The following is a 22188-nucleotide window of genomic DNA, read 5'->3' on the forward strand; positions in this document are numbered from 1 at the left end:
ACTATAGCTAACTGAAGCTAACGAGATAACTAAAACTGAAACTGAGAAAACATTTTTGTCGACTGAAGGAAATAAAAAAAGACTGCAGCTTTGTGGAAATGGGCGGAGCTTTGCATGAGTAAGTGTTTAGGCTCCCCTGTATGGTTGCCACGGGAGATTCAAGGATTTATCAAACGTGCACGAAAGAATCAAAGCGACACTCATTGTTTTTGATGAAGGATTAACATTGTAACATGACATAATGTTCCCTTTTTAGATAAACTCTATATCAGTATTGAAAACACAAACAAAGTTAATCAGTGTTAACCAAAAAGCAGTTATGGTAAGTATATCTAGTCATGAAAAAGGCTTAACTCTTAAAAATAAACAGCTATGCAAAATGAAACTCAGACTAAAGTTTAAAGCTTTCCCTTCAAGTGGGGAACAATATAATGAGTGTTCACATTCTCTCAAACTTGTCCTGGCTTCTGGGGATGTTTGGTCATTTATAGTACGACCAACATCTCATTTAGCCAGCGTGCAGAACTGAGTTCAATACATTTCTAAATGAATGCAATTTGTTTCGCTGCCATCACCATCCCAAGACTCACAGCCATGTGAACACAGAGCAGAAGCCGACGTGACGCCGAGAAGCATCCAGTTGTTTTCAGGTTGTGATTGGGTTTGATTTCCATGATTTTGATTTAGAAACGCACTGAAAAACTGTAGTCAGAAATTCTGTAGATATAGGGCAGAACCAGAGCAGGTGAGCCAGCTTAATGACGCTTCACGCAGAGAGGACATCAACAAGATTCGATCACTTTTCATCTATTTTATATAGTCATTATTTTTCCTAACATGCTTTCAATTAGTTATGTGCAGTAATACATTTTATTTGAATAGCACTTTTCTAAATACTCTTTGCAGCAATCAAGTAAAATTTCAAACAGAAGTACTTTAAACAGAATCAGAGAAGAACACTTACAAACATAACATATTCTTAAATTTTTTTTTATCAGTTTTGGAGAACTTGAACAGCAATTTTTTATTACCATATTTTATTTGATTATTTTTTTAAAGGAGAAAAGCACAGGTCCCTTGGCGACCAAGCAAAAATAAGCATGCTTAGATTTTAGAGTATAACATATAATATACTAACAAGCAAAAATGTGCAAAACGGTCCAATTCTGCGGTATGTAGAAGTTCAAATTGAAGCCATGCTTTCAATGATGCTTACTGCATTTTAACATGGTGGACTTTGCACAAGAAAAAAAAAGTGCATTGCAAAACATTGCAGGAAATCACTTGGGTGCTTATTCAGCCATAAAAAGGGACAAAAAGGCACATGTTTTGCAAGAGGAAATTTCACAACTACAGGCAGTCAAAACTAGTCCTGGAGACAAATATATGGAAAGAGTGAGTGATTGACAACACATGGCAGATTCTGATCTTTAAATGGGTATCAAGATTATATTAGGATCTTAGTTGTAAAAGAAAAGCATTAAAGAGTCTAATTACCACAAGATAAGGTCTAATCGCTGGCAATAACTCTTCTGAAAATTCTGGAAGAAGATGGAGCAAAAAAAAAAAAAGAGTCAACACTGACATTCTGGTGCATAACACAAGGATTCTGTGTTATGCACCAGAATGTACTTTTATTCTGAAATCTGAAACATCCTCACTGTTTGTCACGAGCCCAATGACAGCGGGATCATTAATGAGCTTACAGCACCTCACTTCCAAATGTTATCAAATTGATCTCCTTCCTCAACATTCTGCACACAAATACCTCAAGCGTGGATAAGTAATTGTAAGTGCTTTTCAAATGTATGAAGTAGAAAACCAAGAAATCAAATTTATGTGGGTATTCATAGCTTTCACTCTGAAGCTCAAAACCACAGGTTTGCTGAGCTCATCATTCAAACTACTTCTCAGCCCTAACAAAGGTTGTAAACGGCAAAATGAGAATCACTGTTGGAAGCAGTCAGAGCTTCTTAAAGAGACAGAGGCCAATTTCAAAGCGTCAAATTAGGAAGTCAACTTTATTTAAAGCCATGTTTGATGTATATATCTTTTACAATTGAAGATAACATGGTTACTTGATTGTGCTACAAAATTGCACCATGTGCCTGGAAAATACATTAGTAAAAGGTTGTGAATACTTATGTAAATTGTAATTTGTCCCCCCCCCCCCTCCCCAAGTTGTCATAACGGCGTATTTGTGTGTACAATTTTGAGGAAAGAGACTCATTTAATACAATTTGGAATAAGGCTGCAACATAAAATGTGAAAAGAATTTGGAGCACAGTGAATTCTCTCCAGACACTGGAGAAACTGGCTGACTAGTCATGTGTGAATTGTGGCCTTTGTTTGCAGTAGTTATTTTCATGTGTTGCACAAAGGCTGCTGTTGTACTGTCAGAAACTCACCTGCTTGTGGAAACCAATCCAACAGCAGCCGCTTTGCCACAACCTGTTTTGGCAAGATTGAGCTAAATGCCCAAGTGAAACTAATAAACAAAATTCCTGTGTAGGCGTTCTTGCGCTCCGAGTAGATGAAGCCAGGTGGGGACTGCAGCATGTGGGGAAGGATTTTTTTCTCTTTAAGTGAAGTGGGCCTGATCCAGGTTTGTGGGGACATTTAAGACTAAATGAAAATGTTAGAAGCTACATTTTGGTACAAAATAATTTAGATATTAACATTTTTTGCTTCTACAAAATGATCAAAACTAGTCCTGTAGAGAAATATATGGAAAGCGTGAGTGACTGACAACACATGGAAGATTATTCCTGAAATAATCTGCCACTTTTGAGCGGTTACAATAGTTTTACAATGTTCGTTTTTTCAGCTAATTTCTTTCTTGCTTACAGAACAACAACAGGAAATTTGAAATACCTCAACTGTTAGATGAAATCAGAAAAGAAAAAAAAAGTTATTGACATAATACTAAAGGAAAAAATTACACTGATTCTCACATTGACCTAAACTTTAATTGTATCAATCAAAAAGCAATGCAGCTACAGCAGCTGATGTTTTAAAAGCATCTGGGTAAAGGTCATTGTCGCAGAAAGCAAAAACGAAATGGAGGTCAGGCAAATCAGTATTCCAGATCTTTGCTTTGAAAATGTCAATAGTGCTTGGTACAAAGAAGGATAAAAAAGATTATTACTTAACCAATCCAAAGACCAGACTCTGAGGAGTTATGTGGTCGTATCATGGCCTTCAGCACAGATAACATAACATTGGACAAGAGCCACGCTTGCAATACACTGAGATACTAAACTGTCATGACCTTCACAACCCTTGAACATTTCCATTTTTCATCACATCCATCCATCCATCCATTTTCTGTTCACCCTTGTCCCTAATGAGGTCAGGAGGGTTGCTGGTGTCTATCCCCAGCTAACGTTCCAGGCGAGAGGCGGGGTACAACCTGGACAGGTCGCCAGTCTGTCGCAGGGCAACACAGAGACACACAAGACAAACAACACACTCACACCTAGGGAGAATTTAGAGACCAATTAACCTGACAGTCATGTTTTTGGACTGTGGGAGGAACCCGGAGAACCCGGAGAGAACCCACCATGCACAGGGAGAACATGCAAACTCCATGGAGAAAGATCCCCGGCCGGGAATCGAACCCAGGACCTTCTTGCTGTAAGGCAACAGCTCTACCAACTGCGCCACTGTGCAGCCCTCGTCACATTACAAAACACAATTTATAATATATTTCATCGGAATTTTCTATGACAGACCAAGAGAAAGCAATGCATAATGCACACCAATCTTAAAAATACAAGAAGAGCTAAAATGGGCTATTAGATTAAAGCATATCTATGTGTTAAAATGGCCCAGTCAAAGTACAGGCCTATTAAGAATTTGTACCAAAACGTGTAAAATTGTTTCTCAGGCAATTTCCATTCAAACCGTCAGATCTTGAGCTGTTTTTCAAAGTTGGCAAAATTGCCAAAGCTAATGAAAATGTGAAATACTCTAGCTGTAAATGCAGGTTATTGACTCAGGGGAGTTGAATACGAATGCATGCAAAGCCTGTCGGATTTTATTTGCTCAAGAATATAATAATAAACAAAACTGTGTGGACATTCAGTACTGCACAATGGATTCTTAGAAGCAGTTTGCAATAAAGTAGTTGAATTACCAGAAATGTGACTCTATGTGTACATCATGTGGCAGCGATATTATCCAACTTTCACATTGGAGGGAGAAAGGTCTGTACTAATAAAGAACATTGTGAACGTTACATGGAAATTCAAAATGCTGTTTTTGAAAGAAAGACCAAATAATATACATAGAATTTTACTGAATAGCTTACTAAAAGTAACCGTACACCTGAAGAAAACATGGTTTCCATTTTGTTTCCAGACCCATTAACCCTGATGCACCAACATCCAGCATCAGTCACACAAATTGTTGACCTATGTGTAAAAATCGCCACCGTCGCAGAGATGCAACAAGCCAAAGAAGAGACGGTTACTGGAGGCAGGAGAGATTTCTTAAAGCGGCCTTTATTTTTCTGTGGTGCGAGTCACGACGAGCCTCAGGATGGGTTGTCGGTGAAGGAGAGCCGTTTGTTCACTGAATCAAAAGGTCTCTGGCTTCCAACCACAAATGATACCAGCCTTCTGAATGAGTGTATTGATCCTGCTTGCTTCCCTGGCACTGAAGTTGCACTCCCCGCCAATGCAGAAGCACAGCAAGAGATGCCACCTGCGACCTCGCAGTGCTGGGCTTCCCTCTAACTGTTGTTCATTTAGTTTGCTTAAAGACGAATGTCGCGCTGCAATGCAGAAGCAACTTATGAAGTAGTAGGTATGTACACCGCAGACGTATTAATTCCCTTTTCACATTTTGTCACATTGAAAACACAAACTCCAATGTATTCTGTTGGATTGGAAACAATGTATAGAGCACAACTAAATATTCTAATGAGGTGTGGTGTAAGTGCCTGGGGAAAAAAGTCAATCAGTCGCAATCCAAGCAAGTCTTCTATGTTTCACTTTTCTTGCTCATTTTTATATGTTTTATTTGATGGTTTTTAATGACGCAGAACAACAAAGTCTATATTGGTGTTGAGTTTTTAAGAACTCTGGACAGCATTTGATTACCTAAAGTTCAACATCTCAAACAAGTCAGTGCAGACTCATCAAACCTGAACAGCATCAATTTCACAGAGCATAGATTCTTTAAAACACAGAGAGATTGGCGAAAACATTATTCTTACTTTTAGAAAACACAAAAACTGAGAATTAAAGCTGTCTAGGCATTTAGAACACATTGGAAAACTGAAAGTTACAGAGAAACCGCCAAATTAAAACACTACTAACAACGTTATTGAAAAGATAGTTTTGTAGTGTAATCTTTTTATGGGTGTGCAACAACAGTGCAATAAATTGGCAGTTACAACCCTAACCCAGACTTGAACCTCAACACAACTTTAACATTTGCCCTGCGACAGACTGGCGACCTGTCCAGGGTGTACCCCGCCTCTCGCCCGGGACGCAGCTGGAGATAGGCACCAGCAACCCTCCCGACCCCATTTAGGGAAGAAGGGTGTAAAGAAAATGGATGGATGGATGGACAACTTTAACATTGACCTATGCTGTATTTGGTCCCTACAAGCCTTTCCAAAAGAACTTTATTTATCCAGAGAATAAATCACACACAGGTGGACTATGCTAATTAGCTAATTTTTTAAAGGTAGTTAGATGGATTGGATTTCATTGAGGGGAATTGGAATAAAAGGAGTGGTGAATAAAAAATTTTTTGGGGGGATTTATTTGGCAATATTTTGGAAACCGTTTGTTTAACGTAAAATCCATGTAAAATACACTTAGGTTTATTTAGAATGAACCAGAATGTTCTGGTTCATTCCTTCACTTAGGCCTGTTGTGTTGGTTCCCATTTAGCTACATCCATTACTCAGATTGAGCACAGGCTTCATCCATCTAGGCTTGACAGATTGAGAATTTGGTTATTTTTCCCCCCCCCTCATAGCTGATCTGTGCACAGCCACACAATCTCCGCGGAGTGTTTTGCAGAATCGAGCCGTGCAGATTCTGATTGTAGGCCTGCTGCTGGGTGGTGTTCATGAGAGCAAAGCAGAACAGACCCGCCATTTCCCGTTCTCAGAGGTCCTTTTTTCCCCCCTCCTTTCACGGCGCTTTGACGCTGAGCAGCAGCGGGCAGTAGGAGGAGGGAGAACAGGGAGAGGAGGAGGAGCGGCGGCGACAACGACGACTTGCGGAGCGGCGGAGGCAGGGATCCGGTGTGCTACATCGGGATGAGAGCGAGACAGAGACCCGGGTCGAATGAGTCAGCGAAAGAAACCTCTCTGTCTTTGCATTTCTAAAATCCGAATGAATCGGGACTGACCCCGCCTGAAAAAATATCTGTTCTATATATTTTTTATGTATATTTATTGTTGTCAGATTTCGATTTCCTTTATATTCCGCCCTCCCCTGGTCCTCGTCTGCCATAGCCTAGTTTTGATTTTTCTTTCCTCCGAGCGAGGTGGGAAAAAGGGGGGTCTTGAGAGGCTAAGGAGGAGGTGGATATCAAATTTCATTTTTTAAACAGCTGGGGAAACGAGAATCTAACTTCGGAGACTAAAGCCGTTCGGGCTTCACATTTTTTGAGTCTTTTGTTTCATTGAGTAAAGCGAAGATGTCGGGACAGAGCATTACGGACAGGATAACGGCAGCCCAGCACAGTGTAACGGGATCCGCGGTGTCGAAAACAGTATGCAAGGCCACCACGCACGAAATTATGGGCCCAAAGAAGAAACATTTGGATTGTGAGTATATCTGCACTGTTCACTCCTGGTTGAAAGTTAAAACTACGGCGTAGCTGTTCCCAAATGAAACCGGGCTCAGTTATGGCGATGGTGGAAGCTAGGAGAAGGCCTCAAAGCCTCACCGGAGGCTACATGCTAGCAGATGCTGCTCATGACAGGGGGATTATAATGTTTTCACGGCGACCACATGCTTTGTTGATATTCTAATAATGGGTGTTTAATTTGTCTTGACCCTATAGTATGTTGTATTAACGCTTAAGTAGTGTTTTCTACTCTTTTCATTACGTTAGTTGTCATATTAGCTTATCAGGCTACCTGGTTCTGTCTCCAATACTTGACACATAGCTTGAACGTGTGTCAAGCTGTGTCGTGGTGCTTTGTACATTACAAAGCACTACGTTGTTTCTACGGGTCTTAAAATATCAAAATTCCCGATTTGGGTACATTATATGTTTTAAAAATTGAAAATGAGTGATTGATACAGCTCCTAAGATGGAGTTGGCATACAAATTGTTACTTGAGTAAATGAGTATTTCACTGCTTTCAAGCAGCCATGTATGCAAGTTATTTTATGACAGGTGTTTGTCAAAGTAAATTATTTCATTTAAAAGCTCATTCAAAATAATGTAATGTGATATAAAGATTGTGTGTGTAGGTCAGAAATTATGAAAAGTATAGCATTTTAAAGTCCAACATTCTGAGGTCATTTCTCTGAATCTAAAAGTTGCGATCTGAAACCAGGGCCGGCTCAAGGTATAAGTTAACATTATTACCTCCTGTAGCACGTTTTAGGGGGGCTTAAGGAGAAATTTAATTTAGACAGTTAGTAAAAATGTCCAGGTTGTCCACATTTTATAGTCTGAAAGTTATACCATTAGTCATCTTTTGAGCTATTCTTAGAACTTATGCTCTTGTTTGTGTTCTATAAAACATTTTGCCCACATTGTACTTATTTATGGAAAACATTAAGAAGTAATAACTAATTTCCTAGGATTGCTTGGGTCTTTTATATCTGGATTATAGGCCTGGCTATGCATGAATTCAGTTTTAAAGTAGAGTAATTGTTATAGTTTATAGCAACTAATTATTATTTTGTACTGCTGTAATTTCAGCACTTTTGTTGAATTTCTTTAAATTTACTGTAATAATAAGAGTTTCCCAAGGTTGTTTGTGAGATTGAGCAGAATATATTGGTCTCCCAACAGCTCTTATCGCTCCACTGAGCTTCCTTTTCTGATCTTTAAAAATTTTTTGTGTTTGTTTTTCTGAACTGTAGGCACCCTTTGCATAAAACTCAAGATGTATCAAGATGCTTTGAATAATTTGGGTGTTTTGGATACAACTGTAAAACGTTCAGCAATACCTTTTCCAATTGGATAAATATTATTTGCTTAATTGCTTTCAATATGTATGCTAGCAAAATTTTGAAAATAGCTCTATGTATGAACATATTATTGTTTCTGGAAAACTATTACTTTTAAAGAATGTCAAATTTGACTAAGTTAAAAATGAAGAGAGCTTGGAATTCTGAAATTCGTCATTGTCCCCCCACCCCAGTCAATTTACATTGAAACCGTTTTTGTCAATGGTCAGAAAAAAATTTAACTAGATTTAAGAAATACCTTTGATCAGTTTTTGTACAAGTCAAGTCAGAACGGAATCATTTTAAACAGGTTTCAGTCTAATACAGATTGATCCAAATACAGATTGATGAATTTTAAAGCTAACATTGGATTAGTGAAAGTGCACAAAATGTTAATTTTGGTGAATTCCTTTGGTTAGTTGATGCTCTGCTTGAAAATTATAATATGGGGGTTAAACTGAACGGTTATCCAACTTTCCAATGAGCGTATAAGCATTTATCAGTAAGTCGGTAAAAAAAGGTAAAATGCAGCCTCAGCATATAATTGAGTACTATTCTGTATTTCTTGTAAAACACACTAATTGGAGCAGAAGTATGTGTGAAAGGAGAATGTTTTGATGATTAAATGTCACCATCTTAATTTTTTTATACATAAAATATAATATTAGAGTAACTGGTTATAAATGTAATTTCCCCTCATTTGCCAATTTGTGTTTAGTTTAGGTTGTTTTGTACCTGACATTTCCAGTCACTTCTAGGAGGATGATGGGGGTATAATTTGGTGAATATATCTGGGGGCCTGATGGGGAGCATAGGTTATGGTTGTCATACATTTTCCCTACTTTATGAAATGCTAATAGAGTACATATCTCTTAGCATGGTGTTTTTATTTTCTTTGTAGATTAATTTTTTAATTGTCAACTTTCATACATTTTCCTTTTGTAAATGAAATGTTCCACACTGGTTCAATGACAGAAATTTATTTCCTTCCGTTTGGGACAAAATTTTAACTATGCATTGAATGATTGTTCTTTCTTAAGTAATTGCAATGCTGGTAAAATGTTGTTAAAGGCTTAATGGAGGAACTTTGTTGTGATGACTTCCTGAAGGCGGAGTGTCAGAAAGAGCAAGAGCTTCTTAAAGAGACAGAGGCTCAATTATATAGCGTCAAATTGCACAGTCAAATTTCTATAAAGTCATGATTAATATATACAGCATTAAAGTAACATTGTAAATTTGTGCAATGAAATTGCACAATATGGCTGGAGAATACATAATACTGCCCCTTTCAAATACGAGGATGTTATGTTAACGACAACTTTGACACAATAAAGAAGTTGACTTTAAATGCAAAGCAACATTAAATTAAGTACCTGATTTCCCGTGTTATGTTGATACCTCACCTAGACTTTTTATTCCATTTTGTGCACAATCACTTTTTATCTTTATAACGTTTCAAGCTAGGGTACTGTTAGATATTTGTGCTTGATTTCTAAACCATCAAAAATAATAATAATAATAAAAAATATAGGAATTGTGGAGCAAACCATTACTTTGAGTGGCTTTTTACATAAAAACAGGACAAAAATCCACAGACCTGGAAAGCGTGTCTGATGCTGTGTGGGTAATGCGATACAAGCTGTGGGTTTTCTGCTTCAGAAAGATGGAGGTGACTGTAAGGACACAGATTGTGGCCGAGGGTTGCGGAAGGCGCTTCCTTTCTCACGTTGGATCACGGAAGAGGCGGCCTCCGCTCGGCACAAGAGCAATTGTGCAATTTTCTGCATATCGACGGTTGCTTGCAAACACAATCGCGGCAATAAAGGTGGTTTTTGTTGGCGCTCCAGTGTGATGGCTGAAGTTCAGTCACAATGAACCCTGTGTGTTATGTCAGACTGCAAACTCATCACAGCGCTTTGTGGACTGAAACGGCTGAAAGTGGCTCCCTGAGCTGGTTATAATAAGTTATTGTGTTGCATGTTGCAGGTTTTGCGCGTGTGTTGTCGCTGAGGTTGCTCCCCAATTGTGAGATGAGTGAATGTTGTCAGACTGTTGGCTTATTCGAAGGCAACTAGCAGCTAGTTTTGTTTTTTTGTTGTTGTTGTTGTGTTTTTTTAAATTATGTTAACATATTATTTGTTTTGGTTGTTTTGGGGCAGCAAACAGGAGGAACTTATGAAAAGTTTAAAAGGTTCTTTTTTGTCTGAGAAGGAAACCCAGTCGTCTTCCTGTTACATAAGGGAAGAAATGCATGTCATCATGCTGTTAATAGGTGTGCAAATAGAAGTATTTAAATGTAGTTACTTGTGAAGAGCATAAAAAATGGTGTACGTTATCATAAGTTTTTATATTTTCTAGGCCTTTGCAATAAACAATAAATCAATGAATCGCATGATAAATTAAAACAAACTCAATAATTTCCATGATTTATCATTTTTGTCTTTTAACTCTCTCTTCCTACCAAAAATTGGTTGACAAAAGTCTTCAGTCTGGTGCAACAATCTCAACTAGCCTTTTTTGTTTTTAAAGGACAATTTTCTTTGGATAATTCATTATTCATTTCATTTATCTTGTGTATTTAAAATGTCTTCCAGTTCCTGTGTCAAATGTTCATTAGCATTTCAAGTTTATTGATTTGTCAGAATGTATTCTTGCATTGTTATGCCGTTATCATTATGTTACTGGAAAATGTTCTCAAAACAACAATATTATCGTTTACCGCAATAACTTTTGGGAAGATTTATCGCTCAGTGTTATCCTGACGGGTGTAATTTTCTTCTGTCAATACTTGAGTTAAAAACACCTGCAGCTGTTTTGTAATATATATATTTAAAAAAAAGCAAAGGTAGCTTCAAACAACTTTCAGATATTTTGTGTTGCCAATGCAGAAACCAGAAAGGAAATTAAGCAAGCTGTAATTTTTAGCTGTTTCTAAATATATTTGACTTCACATTCTAAAGTTTTGGGGGTTTACTGTTAATTTTTTTTCCCCCCCACAAAAGATAAGAAATTGATAAACCACACCTTTTTAAAATGGGTTTCAAAGTCATAATATAAATATAAAGTCATAATTTCTTATCACTTGACTTGAATATTAACTTGTTATATAACAGCAGCCGGTCAGAGTTCTCGATTTCTTTGAGGACAATTGTTATGGGTTAAATTGGAAATAAGAACACTGGATTAAAAAAAAGTTTCTTTAGTTTTTTTTTATTATTATTATTTGAACCACAACAGCAACAGCAGTCTCTGTTTGTAATCTTTGTTATTCATCACTTTTGGAATATTTGGAATAATATATTATTTCAGCTCATAATGTGCTCTGAGTACTTCCTGGTAGAGCTGAAGGTTAGAATAAAAGCATTGGCTGGTTACCATGTGGGGGTGTATATGTATATGTATATGGAGGTTATAGAAAGATTTACAGAGCGTAGAGTAACGCAGCGCTGCAGTTCAGTTTGGAAGAAGACTCTTGCATATTTGTCTTGTCTGCAAGAAAGGAAGACTCAGTTGTTTGAGGGGAAAAAATTATACAACTTTGGATAAAAAAAACTAAGAGCCACATAGCATTTTTCTTTTTTAACAATTGTGTCCAATATTTTACCATATACATTATTTTACTTTTTACATAGCGTTGTCTAATGAAGTATGCTTTTCATAAGGTTCATATTCACTGAATTACTTACTGTAATTATTATATTTTGTTTGTGGAGTCAATTTCTAGTTAGTTTTTAGTTTTTACAATTTAGCAATGAAATGCTGTTAAATTGCGTTCCATTGTTTTTCTAAAGCTTATAATTGCTATTTATGTTGGATTATGAGACAAAAATGCATTGCTGTATCCACAAATCAGACTGTTGGATGTCACAATAACCAATTATACTGGACGATAAATTGTCCCAGAAATTGCTGCAATAAACAGTAATGTCGTTTTTAAGACCATGTTTTAAGTGATTCATTGATAATGGCATAATAATGCAAGTTTTTCTCCTCAAATACTAATGAATGGTTAATTTTGTAAAGAACACTTCACACTTGGAGCTGGAAGATATATTAAATATCCAAAATAAAACCTACACAACCAAAACCAATAAATAAAACGGAAATAAAAACCACACACAAACCGAAACCACAAATAAAATGCATTATGTCTATGCAAAGAAAAAATATTAACCGTCAGAATGTAAATTATCAAGCTTATAATAGTTTAAAGTGCGATAAATTGCGTAGGTCTCAGTTGGATTTGCTGTGACACACTTTCTAAAAAACTTTCATGCAGAAGAAATCAAGCCAGTTCTAATGGGAAAAATGGGGCGTTGCTCCAGCGTTTCAGAAATGATCATAACTTTATCATTTATCTTCCTACACTAATAAAAACTCTTTGAGACTCTATTTTAGTGTCAGGTGAGCTGAAACAAAATTGTTGAGACCTTGGAAAAAAAAAGGCCTTTTCACATAGAAACTTTCTGATAAAATGCCAAATATTTGCCACTTCTACAGCTATTAATAAACTGATGTGTAAAAAAATGAATGCTGATAGTTTTGATAAATTTCCACTCAGTGATTTTGGGATGATATTTGCATACCAGTCATCTTTTCATTTAGCATCCTTGTGCTTTACCCTCGTGGTTTTTGTTGTTTACCTTTTGAGATTATGGTAAAGTTATAGTTTGAGGTTATAACAAAAACAATTTGGAACTATGTAGACTTAAAGTCTTGAATATGTACTTTATTAAAGGTCATCTAGAGTTGCTGCAAAAGGGGGTAAACTTGTACAAGTGTGATAAATCAGTGTAATATCAGCCTCCATGATTATGGTGAGGCAAAGCAAAGACGATTGTGTCAACCAAGGACAAGTGAACCTACATTCATATCATGTTGCAGTTCTTCAACATGATATGGATAATGGCTTTCTATCTGCTTTTAGATACAGGTATTTGGAGCATGTTGTTCGTTTTACTTATTTTTTTTCTGTAAATCCAGTTATTCTCTTTACTGTGAGGAAACCTCATCATCTACTTGTATTTTAATTTAGTGACCTGTAAAGGCCACAGAGAGGCAACGCGACGCCAACGGAGACAAACAGATTTGGAGAAAATGACTTACTGAGTTTTATCAATCATTTGAATTTTTGGTATTTGAAGATTAAATTTTTGAAAAATCTGAAATCTTTTTTATTTTTTTTTTTTAATCATTATTATTTTTTCCCCCACCAACGATCTCCTCGAGTTTCCGTAGTTCAGAGTGATGTCAGCGCTCGCCAATGCTGCCATTTTGTTTGACAGGCGTGTTTTATAGCTTCTGTTAATTCAGACTTCAAATTCAGTTCAACTCCATGACAAAGAATTGGGGCAAGGGTAAGATTGTTTTTTTAAATATTATTATTAGGAGAATAAATTCTCATGACAGTGTCGAAATAATGAGAATGAAGTCTTAATATTACAAGAATAATGTTGTAATATTAGAGGATGAAGTAATAACTTTATGAGACTGCAAAAGGTAAAAAAAATATGTACGTATATCCAGGCCTTTTTCTTACTAAAGTAACCTATTTTCTCATGATTTTAAGGCATTCTTCTGGTAAAATTACGTCTTTATTTTGATGAAGGGATAATTAGTATGAAAACCACTTTTTGAAAAATGTTTTCTGTCATGTGTAGTTTCTTTCTTTCTTTCTTTCTTTTTTTAGAAAAGAAAGCGAGGAAAAAAATGTACTTAATATTGGACCTTATATAAAAAGGATTATACCAAATCATCCAGCCCTATTACACACAGTAGCGTTTAGTCCTAGAAACAGGTGTCATGTCAGTGATTTACAAGAACAAAAAGCTCTCCAATTAAAGAGCTGGATTTCCTACTCAAGGTATCGTAATAAATACAGTCACTTTGTATAAGTCACAATCTATTAATAAATATATTAATAAATAAATGGTTTCCAAAGGGCTGAGTAACATGTTACTCCATTATGTAGGGCAAATAAAATCAGTGTTTGTGTTTTCCGTAAAAGCGTATCAAGTTATATCTTAACAATCCAGATATGCAGAGATTGAACGCGCAAGTTAACCCTCATAGATTAAACGGTCACCAAATGGATAAACCAGTAACACAACTGGATTTCTAATCTTGCCAAAATGGTCACAAAGTTTTTAAAACCTCTTCCAACTAAAACATGCGAACTCTTAAACTCTGCGGAAGCAGGTAGAGGCTGAGCAGTGGCCTAAGTTTGATTTAAACTGAGGAGCTGGCAGAGGAAATCATTAATCAAACGGGCTGCGAATCAGACGCAAAGGAACATGATGTCAGCTGCTGTCTCCTGACAAAGCCACCATAACCTGACCTGCACATGATTACTGCTGCCAGGTCAAAGGTTAACGTTACGAAGATGTTGTATAATTCACTATAGTTGAGTGTTACTCTGACACCTTAATCACACCATCATCATGTGTGTTTTACAGATCCACTACGGTTGGGTCAGCAGCTTTACATAACAATACTGTCTTCTGCATTATGAGTGGACATTTTTAACAGAGTGACTCCTTGAATGGGTCTGACTTGTACAAAATATTCCACCTTGTTGTGGTGTCATATGACTGTTACATGAATTCATTTGAGTCTTGTGGATTGATTCATTTTGAAATTATTCCTCCTCCCGGCTCTTCTCGTCTTCGTCAACCTCTTCTTCTGGGTGCTTCAGCCAGCCATGCTAACCGCAGCTACCGCTACTTCTCTGGAAGGTTATTCTGTCCTACTTGTAGTATCCCCCCCCCCCCCCCCCCCTCTCCTCCTCCTTTGAAAAAGTCAAATATAGGACAGAAAGGGAGGCCCATATACTCGGTCGGTCTGATCGCTGCCGTGAATGGCAGGGTCATCTGCACAGCTGGGGCCCGGCTGTTCAAACTATGATCATTAAAGCAAAGTACGAGCAAAGGAAGTGGGGCAGAACATGAGCGGTTAATGTCCTAATGCAGTGCACTCACTGGTGCCCTGGCCAAGCGGTGCGTCTTCACCATTAACAATCAGGCTGGGCATTAATGGCTTCAGATGCAGGGCTGCGTGACTGCTTTCACACAGGATTTTCCGTTTCATTTTACTGCAGAAAATGTGCTCATTTAACAGTTTTCCCCCCCCATTTCTTTTCTTTTTTTTTCATATATTTTTACTAGAGTCAATCAAACAAATTGCATTTAATTCTTGTCATTAAATGCCAGTTTTCAGGTCAGTTTTCCATCATTGTAAGCATATTAACAGTACTGAAAGTGATTTCTGTTTCTCTGATGAGAGATATTTTTTTTTTCTTGCTCATGTTCCAATAAACAGTTGAATGATATCGAACTTTAGAGATATAAAAGATGGCTTGAACTCACAAATTAGATTTGCGCTTTTGACAGTCTTGAAGAAGACTTAATTTTTTTTGACACCAACTTTGTCTCCATCTGAGTCAGAAGTAAGCAGCGTTTTTGTTGGGTTTAAATAGAAACGTCCTGAAATGGGTGTAAAACAGTCATTGGAGGCTTGATTAGATAAAATTCCTGGCCTCAGCCCCGGGATCCACCCTTTTCTTGTTTTATAGGAAGGGTGGAGCCTCAATCTACACTCAGCATTTTCAACAAGTCAAAAGTAAACGCTACCCACTTAAAAAGAGAAGCGAATAGCTGATGCCATCATCTAAAGGTCACATTATCCACAATACAAATATTGTGCATTAAATAAGGGTTTGCAGACTGACATTTAATGTGTTAATGTTTTATTTTATTTAATGGAAACCAGAGAAAACAGAAATGTAATCAAGTTGACTGATAATTCATCTGTACTGATCATGGAAATGATTGATTAACAAAAAAAATATGTTCATGTGAATCATGTGTAAAGTTAACTTGTACCATTGGTCAGTTTTCCACATTATTTTACAGATTTCAAAATATTTCTTATTAAAAATATAGGTGCCTTAACATAATCTATCGGGGTTAAACCAGCTTCCTAATTAAACGGATGGATTTAACAAATCTGATCATACCGGTTAAAAAAAAAAAAGTTTAGCTAAGGAGTAGTAATTTCAGTCGTTGTCAAGTAAAGCAATTGCTTGAGTCGTCTCTGATTACATATCTATAAGTCACATATTTTTTGCAGTAAAGACTGCACAAGATTAAGCAAATTTATATTGTTTCCGTGATTATTTTAAGGAACGTTTCATCTGGGTATATCCTCAAGAAAACAACCTAGTTGGAGTTTCTTTAAGAATTTTACATGAACATTTCAAACCCTTATTAAACATTTTCTGCGGCAATAAATTATCACATTACGTAATGGCAAAGAGAACCTGGATAATTAGCAAATATCATTGAAATTGTGATCACAATAAATTTGTTTAAAGGCTTGTCGACATAGAAAACGTGTCATTTGAGGCAGCAGATTATACTATTATTATTATTATTATCCTCTGGTAATAATCCTATCAAATAGGCTTGGTTCAAGATTTCTTCATATGACAACAGCCAAGTTGTTTTATGCAGTTTTTGTGACTTAAAAAAATTTCATCCATAACATGATCAATCAGGTTTTTTTGGGTCCCATTGAACACGGTAGAAAAAAAAAAGAAGCTAATTTTTAAACAAATCTGCAAAATCGTCGACCATTTCTGTAGAAACAGAAATACATGAGAATATGAGGAAGAAGCCTTCAGGGTTTCCAGGTGTTTGCGTGTGTTTAGTAATAATTACAATTTTGAATTGTTTCCAGATTTGATCCACTGCACCAACGAGATGAACGTGAACATTCCCCAACTGGCCGACTCTTTATTCGAGAGGACCACCAACACCAGCTGGGTGGTGGTGTTCAAGTCGCTCATCACCACACACCACCTCATGGTGTATGGCAACGAGGTGACATATTCACTCGCATCATCACCGTCACACTGTTCCCCAGAGTTTCCACTTTAACCACTCTTCTTCTCTCGCAGCGTTTTATCCAGTACTTGGCTTCAAGGAATACACTTTTCAACCTCAGCAATTTTTTGGACAAAAGCGGCCTACAAGGTAATGCTTCGAATGAAAGGCGTTGAATATATTTTTCTTTTAAAAAGAAGAATAAAAGCTAATGTTTTTATTGTTTTTTTTTGGGGGGGGTGTTTCTGCGGCGTGACGTTGCAGGCTACGACATGTCTACGTTCATCAGAAGGTATAGTCGGTACCTGAACGAGAAAGCCGTTTCCTACAGACAGGTCGCCTTCGACTTCACAAAAGTTAAACGAGGGTAAGGCTGAACAAGCTGGGATTCTCTCCTCTGTATACTGCAGTATTGTCCTGATACAGTCTTGTTCTTCATAGTTGCAGCGATACACTGGCCAATTATTAAACCAACTTTTGTTTCCATTTCTTAAAATTCTATCATTTTTTTGTTTGCGCAATTATCCACCTCCAAGTAATTTGTCGACTCTGACAATTTAGTAACTTGAAGATCAGAACACAAGTCTTATTTTTTATACATTTTAAGTGGCAATCAAATATTGATTAATTCCATCCATCCATCCATCTTCTAACACCCTTGTCCCTAATGGGGTCAGGAGGGTTGCTGGTGTCTATCTTCAGTGAACGTTCTGGGTGAGAGGCGGGTTCACACTGGACAGGTCGCCAGTCTGTCGCAGGGCAACACAGAGACAGACAGGACACACAACCATTCACACACGCACACACTCACCCATAGGGAGAATTTAGAGAAACCAATTGTGGGAGGAAGCCGGAGAACCCGGAGAGAACCCACCCATGCACAGGGAGAACATGCAAACTTCGTGTAGAAAGACGCCGGGCCGGGAATCGAACCCAGGACCTTCTTGCTGCAAGGCAACAGCTCTACCAACTGCACCACTGTGCAGCCCTGGTTAATTCTAGTCTTATTTTATCATCAAGGGGAAGTACCTCAGCTTGTTATCAGTGCTTGCTTACGTAAAGTGAACCAGGAAAGGCCTGCACCACACGTATATGCAAATTTTGTCCTTTGCCTGCCTCTAGTCAGAGAGGCTGTGATCAGAAACTGAAACAGAAAATTAAGGAAGATCAGAAAGCCATATTACCAGCATTTGTTAAATTTTAAAAAATATGTTAAATTTACTGTTTGCTATTGCGTGTTTGTAGATCTGGTTTTAACAACATTGATAAAGTTATTTTAAAAAATTCCATGTTTTTCCCTGGAATCACTTTATTAAGTCTTATGAACACAAATATATATTTTATATTATATTATATATATACACTAGGGATGTTAATCAACACCTTTATCACAATACGATATATCGATTTGTTTGGATGATACGATGTTTCTCTCAATCTGTCATGAAATAATTTTCATACATCTTTAACAATTTCCAGAAACAACTCAAGTGTGATTTGGACGTCTTTATTTCTAACTTATTTCATACATCGACTGTGTTCCCCCAGTTGTTCTGAAAAAATAATCACTGACTTATCATTTCAAGAGTAAGCACTGACGAGAATCTTCAGGTCCATTCACTTCAAAGATGATAGTCTCCTTATGAAAGTGCACAATTTTTTAAAGTGTTATATATTTGTATGTAGATTTAGGAACTTCTACTGACTGTGAAATTCACAAAAAAAGTAGAATCATCTGTTTTAACTTAAATTAATATTGTTATCTTCCTTAATTTGATTTATTTATTTTTTGCCTAAAATACTTTTTTTCTAAAGACAGAGGTGATGATGTTTTATTTTTTTAATTGTTACCAAAATCACAAATAGTAAAACAAAACCACAGTAGGTTCTTGCAGGAAAAATTATGTATTTATTTTAATAAACTTCTAAATAAAATGCCACAAGCCCATGTCGCTAGATTTTTGTGCCTACGCTGCATCTCTCTCTTTGCCCATTTCCTAATTAGAAAAACTAAAACCCATTTGAGGTTTTGGTGTTGTCATTGGAGAAACGGCATGTTCAAATATGCTAGTTTGACCTAATAGACACATTATTTCCAATGTTTTCTTTAAATTCGTGTGACGTTCTAGACTATTTGTTGCCTCATTAAGTAACCGTGACTCTACACGTCCAAACAGAGTCGACGGCGTAATGAGGACCATGAACACAGAGAAGCTGCTCAAGACCATACCCATTATTCAGAACCAGATGGACGCCCTCCTCGACTTTAACGTGAGTTTCCTCTAAAGCCTCGTTCGGCTGAAGTTTACAGGTCACGTTGTGTTTTCTAAACTCACATTTCACACGGTTTGTGCCTCAGCGAATGGCAGCGCAGTGTCTTATAATAGAAATAGTCGTGGCTGACTGCCCTTTCCTTAGGTCAATGCCAACGAGCTGACTAATGGAGTCATCAATGCAGCCTTCATGCTCCTCTTCAAAGACTCCATCAGGCTCTTTGCTGCTTACAACGAAGGCATCATCAACCTGCTCGGTGAGACCTTAAGCTTTGCCCACCCCGCCCCCCTGTCAGTTTGTGAATGTTTGCACTAGTGTTACAAACCGCATCCTCTTCATCCCAAACAGAGAAGTACTTTGACATGAAGAAGACTCAGTGTAAAGAAGGCCTGGACATTTACAAAAAGTTCCTCACTCGCATGACCCGGATATCGGAGTTCCTCAAAGTAGCCGAGGTAGATGCTGCTTCATTTTCACTCCGAAAGTTGATGCCATAAATGAGTTCAACTGGTTTATTTGTTTTTTTTTTATTTATCAATTTTTAAACAGCAAGTGGGAATTGATCGAGGTGATATCCCAGACCTCTCACAGGTGAGCAGCATCATTTTTTATTTTATTTTAATTTATTTATTTATTTTTAGAAAAAGCCATGCCTTGCTTTGCTTTCTTTATTTCCAGCTAAGTTCGTCCCTGTGTTGTTTTTTTTTTTTTTTTTTTTTTGGTCTGGCTAGAGCACTGATGTAGAATACACTGAGATGTTAATTAAACGAGACGTGACTTTAGAGATGCACCGATCAGAATTGTGAGTTGTCGTTGTGTGGATGTGCCACTGCCCATTTTGGCTGTAAGAGCTAAAAACCAAAGAAAAAAACCCATCAAGATTCAAAGTATTTCTTTCTTTCTTCTAGTTGTCATGATTGTGCGAAGTAAAATGTAAAACAGGCTCTTATGAACATTATATACCAAATGGTTAGAGCTGACATCTTGGCTGACTTTAGCATCTTTCATTAGCATGAATGCCATGACAAAAACAGTGATTTCCATATGTTTTGCATAGAGCAGGGCTGGGTAAATTTTCCATAAGGTCACATGAGTAACTATGGTTGCCTTTGAGGGTCAAATCCACTGAAGTGTGACATGCCATATTGACAACTGAGATCTTGTTAGTATCTTCCTGTAAGTAACTTTTGTCTAGCAAAGCAATTGATCTTATTGGTGTAATACCAATCACTATGTAGTGGTATTGTAAACAGAGGTCATGGTAGATTTTTTTTTTCTTTCTTTTTGTTCTCAGTCATCTTGACCACCAGCATTTTAAAAAATTGGACATGTACTGTTTTTACCCGTCAAATTATAATCATTAACATGGGCTGTTTTGAGTTTTTATGCGGTTTGGTTAATTTTCACCTAGTAGAATCGTGAATCCAGATCCAATCACACGTAAAGCAGATAAATGCATCTAACTTTTTCTCCATAGTGACAAAAATCACTGACTGTGGCCCCAATAACTAATAATAAATCAAATTAAAGACTCCACTTAAATTACGGTCACTTCAACTGCTGGTGTTGAAGTGACCGTAATTTCACTTCAACAGCCTCACAAATTCCTCCTGGTCGCATCTACAGACAAATCTGCGCTGGTTCATCAGTCGGTTGGATCCGTCTGATTCAAACCGATAATTGAACTCTGCGAGTTTTTTTTACCCTATGCGCGGCCGGGACGTGAGCTTTTACGCTGGTCTTTTTGCTTGGTTTCCCTTCCCCGAAACGGACAGAAGTTACGTCTGCCGCTCTCCTTCTGGGCGCGGGAGCGTAATGTGAACAAAGATGGCTCCTTTCATTGAATGAGTTAAAGATGAATTAAGTTTCCTTCTTTGCGGCAGCGGAGTCCGCATTGGTTGTGCAGCGCATGTTACGGTCTAATTAACTTCTGCACTGTCATTTATTTCCTCAAGACAAACCACCGGCTTTTCTGTTTAGACTATGAAGGATTAACAACACTGAAAACTCTTTAGTTTTCTCTATTCTGTATGCAATGGAGACTTGAATTAAACGCACCATTTCAACCGAAGGTTTTGAATGCGCTTCCTAACCCAGACGCTCCGAAGCGTCCGGTCCATAACTCTTCAACAGGATGTCAGCTCCCGGTCAGAAAGACGCATTTAGCTCAGTGTCCATGAGATGATATTCAGAAAGGATTTATTTTTTATTGATTGATTTTTAGTTGCCTCTGCGATGAACTCTTTGTTCTATAATGTCTGCCCATGTGCCTCAGTCGAGGGTTTTAATTATAACCTGTCAAAATGACCGACGGGCTTTAAATTTTTCTTGTCGTTTAAAAAAAACAAGCGGTCAAATACGGAAAATATTCGGTTAACACAACCTCTGATTGTAAAACAGAAATCTGATTTAAAATGACCAAAGCAGACAATCCCACAAGTCTTTTCATTTTCCAAGACTACAGGTCACCAGCAGTCCCAATTGGATTTGGTTCTGGTTAGAATATAGTAAAGTCAATGTTTTGCAGTTGAGATGGAAATTATTCTCGTCCGTTCACTAGTCAGTTTCTCAGTGCATCTCTAATAATTTTGCATGATATTTATTCATTCATTTATTTATTTTATTGGCCGCATGTTTTTCCTGAAGGGGACGCCTTCCCTCCTTTTGCTTCCGATCCTCCCTCTGCTCTTCCAACCTGCGTCTGCTTCAGTAAATAAAGGTGTTTTTTTGTGTTTTTTTTTTAAAGTCCACCCTATAGAACGAGACCGACTGCATTTTGACAGCTTTATCTCCAAATTAAAGTAAAATAAAAAAAAAAAAACAATAAATAAAACCGCACATGCTGCTGCATCAATATATCACCCCAAAGATGTAGA

The 22188-nt window shown here is 37.3% G+C and overlaps 1 protein-coding gene across 9 annotated transcripts in view; it reads left to right on the forward strand.

Annotated features, from left to right (window-relative positions):
- Positions 1-5867: 5867 nt before the first annotated feature.
- Positions 5868-22188, forward strand: part of picalmb (phosphatidylinositol binding clathrin assembly protein b) — a 28516-nt gene continuing 12195 nt past the window's right edge. For 3 of the 9 annotated variants that reach the window (XM_044118586.1, XM_044118587.1, XM_044118585.1), the window contains exons 1-8: positions 6007-6793; positions 16893-17035; positions 17113-17188; positions 17303-17405; positions 19216-19309; positions 19457-19568; positions 19661-19767; positions 19862-19903. In XM_044118586.1, coding sequence (XP_043974521.1) covers positions 6664-6793; positions 16893-17035; positions 17113-17188; positions 17303-17405; positions 19216-19309; positions 19457-19568; positions 19661-19767; positions 19862-19903 — 807 coding nt within the window. In that variant the 5' untranslated portion in view covers positions 6007-6663. Of the gene's footprint in view, positions 6794-16892; positions 17036-17112; positions 17189-17302; positions 17406-19215; positions 19310-19456; positions 19569-19660; positions 19768-19861; positions 19904-22188 lie in introns of all 9 variants that reach the window. The other 6 variants (XM_044118592.1, XM_044118584.1, XM_044118589.1 and 3 more) reach the window with 6 other exon arrangements.

Source organism: Gambusia affinis, linkage group LG06 (genome assembly GCF_019740435.1).
Source record: "Gambusia affinis linkage group LG06, SWU_Gaff_1.0, whole genome shotgun sequence".
Taxonomy (NCBI): Eukaryota; Metazoa; Chordata; class Actinopteri; order Cyprinodontiformes; family Poeciliidae; genus Gambusia; species Gambusia affinis.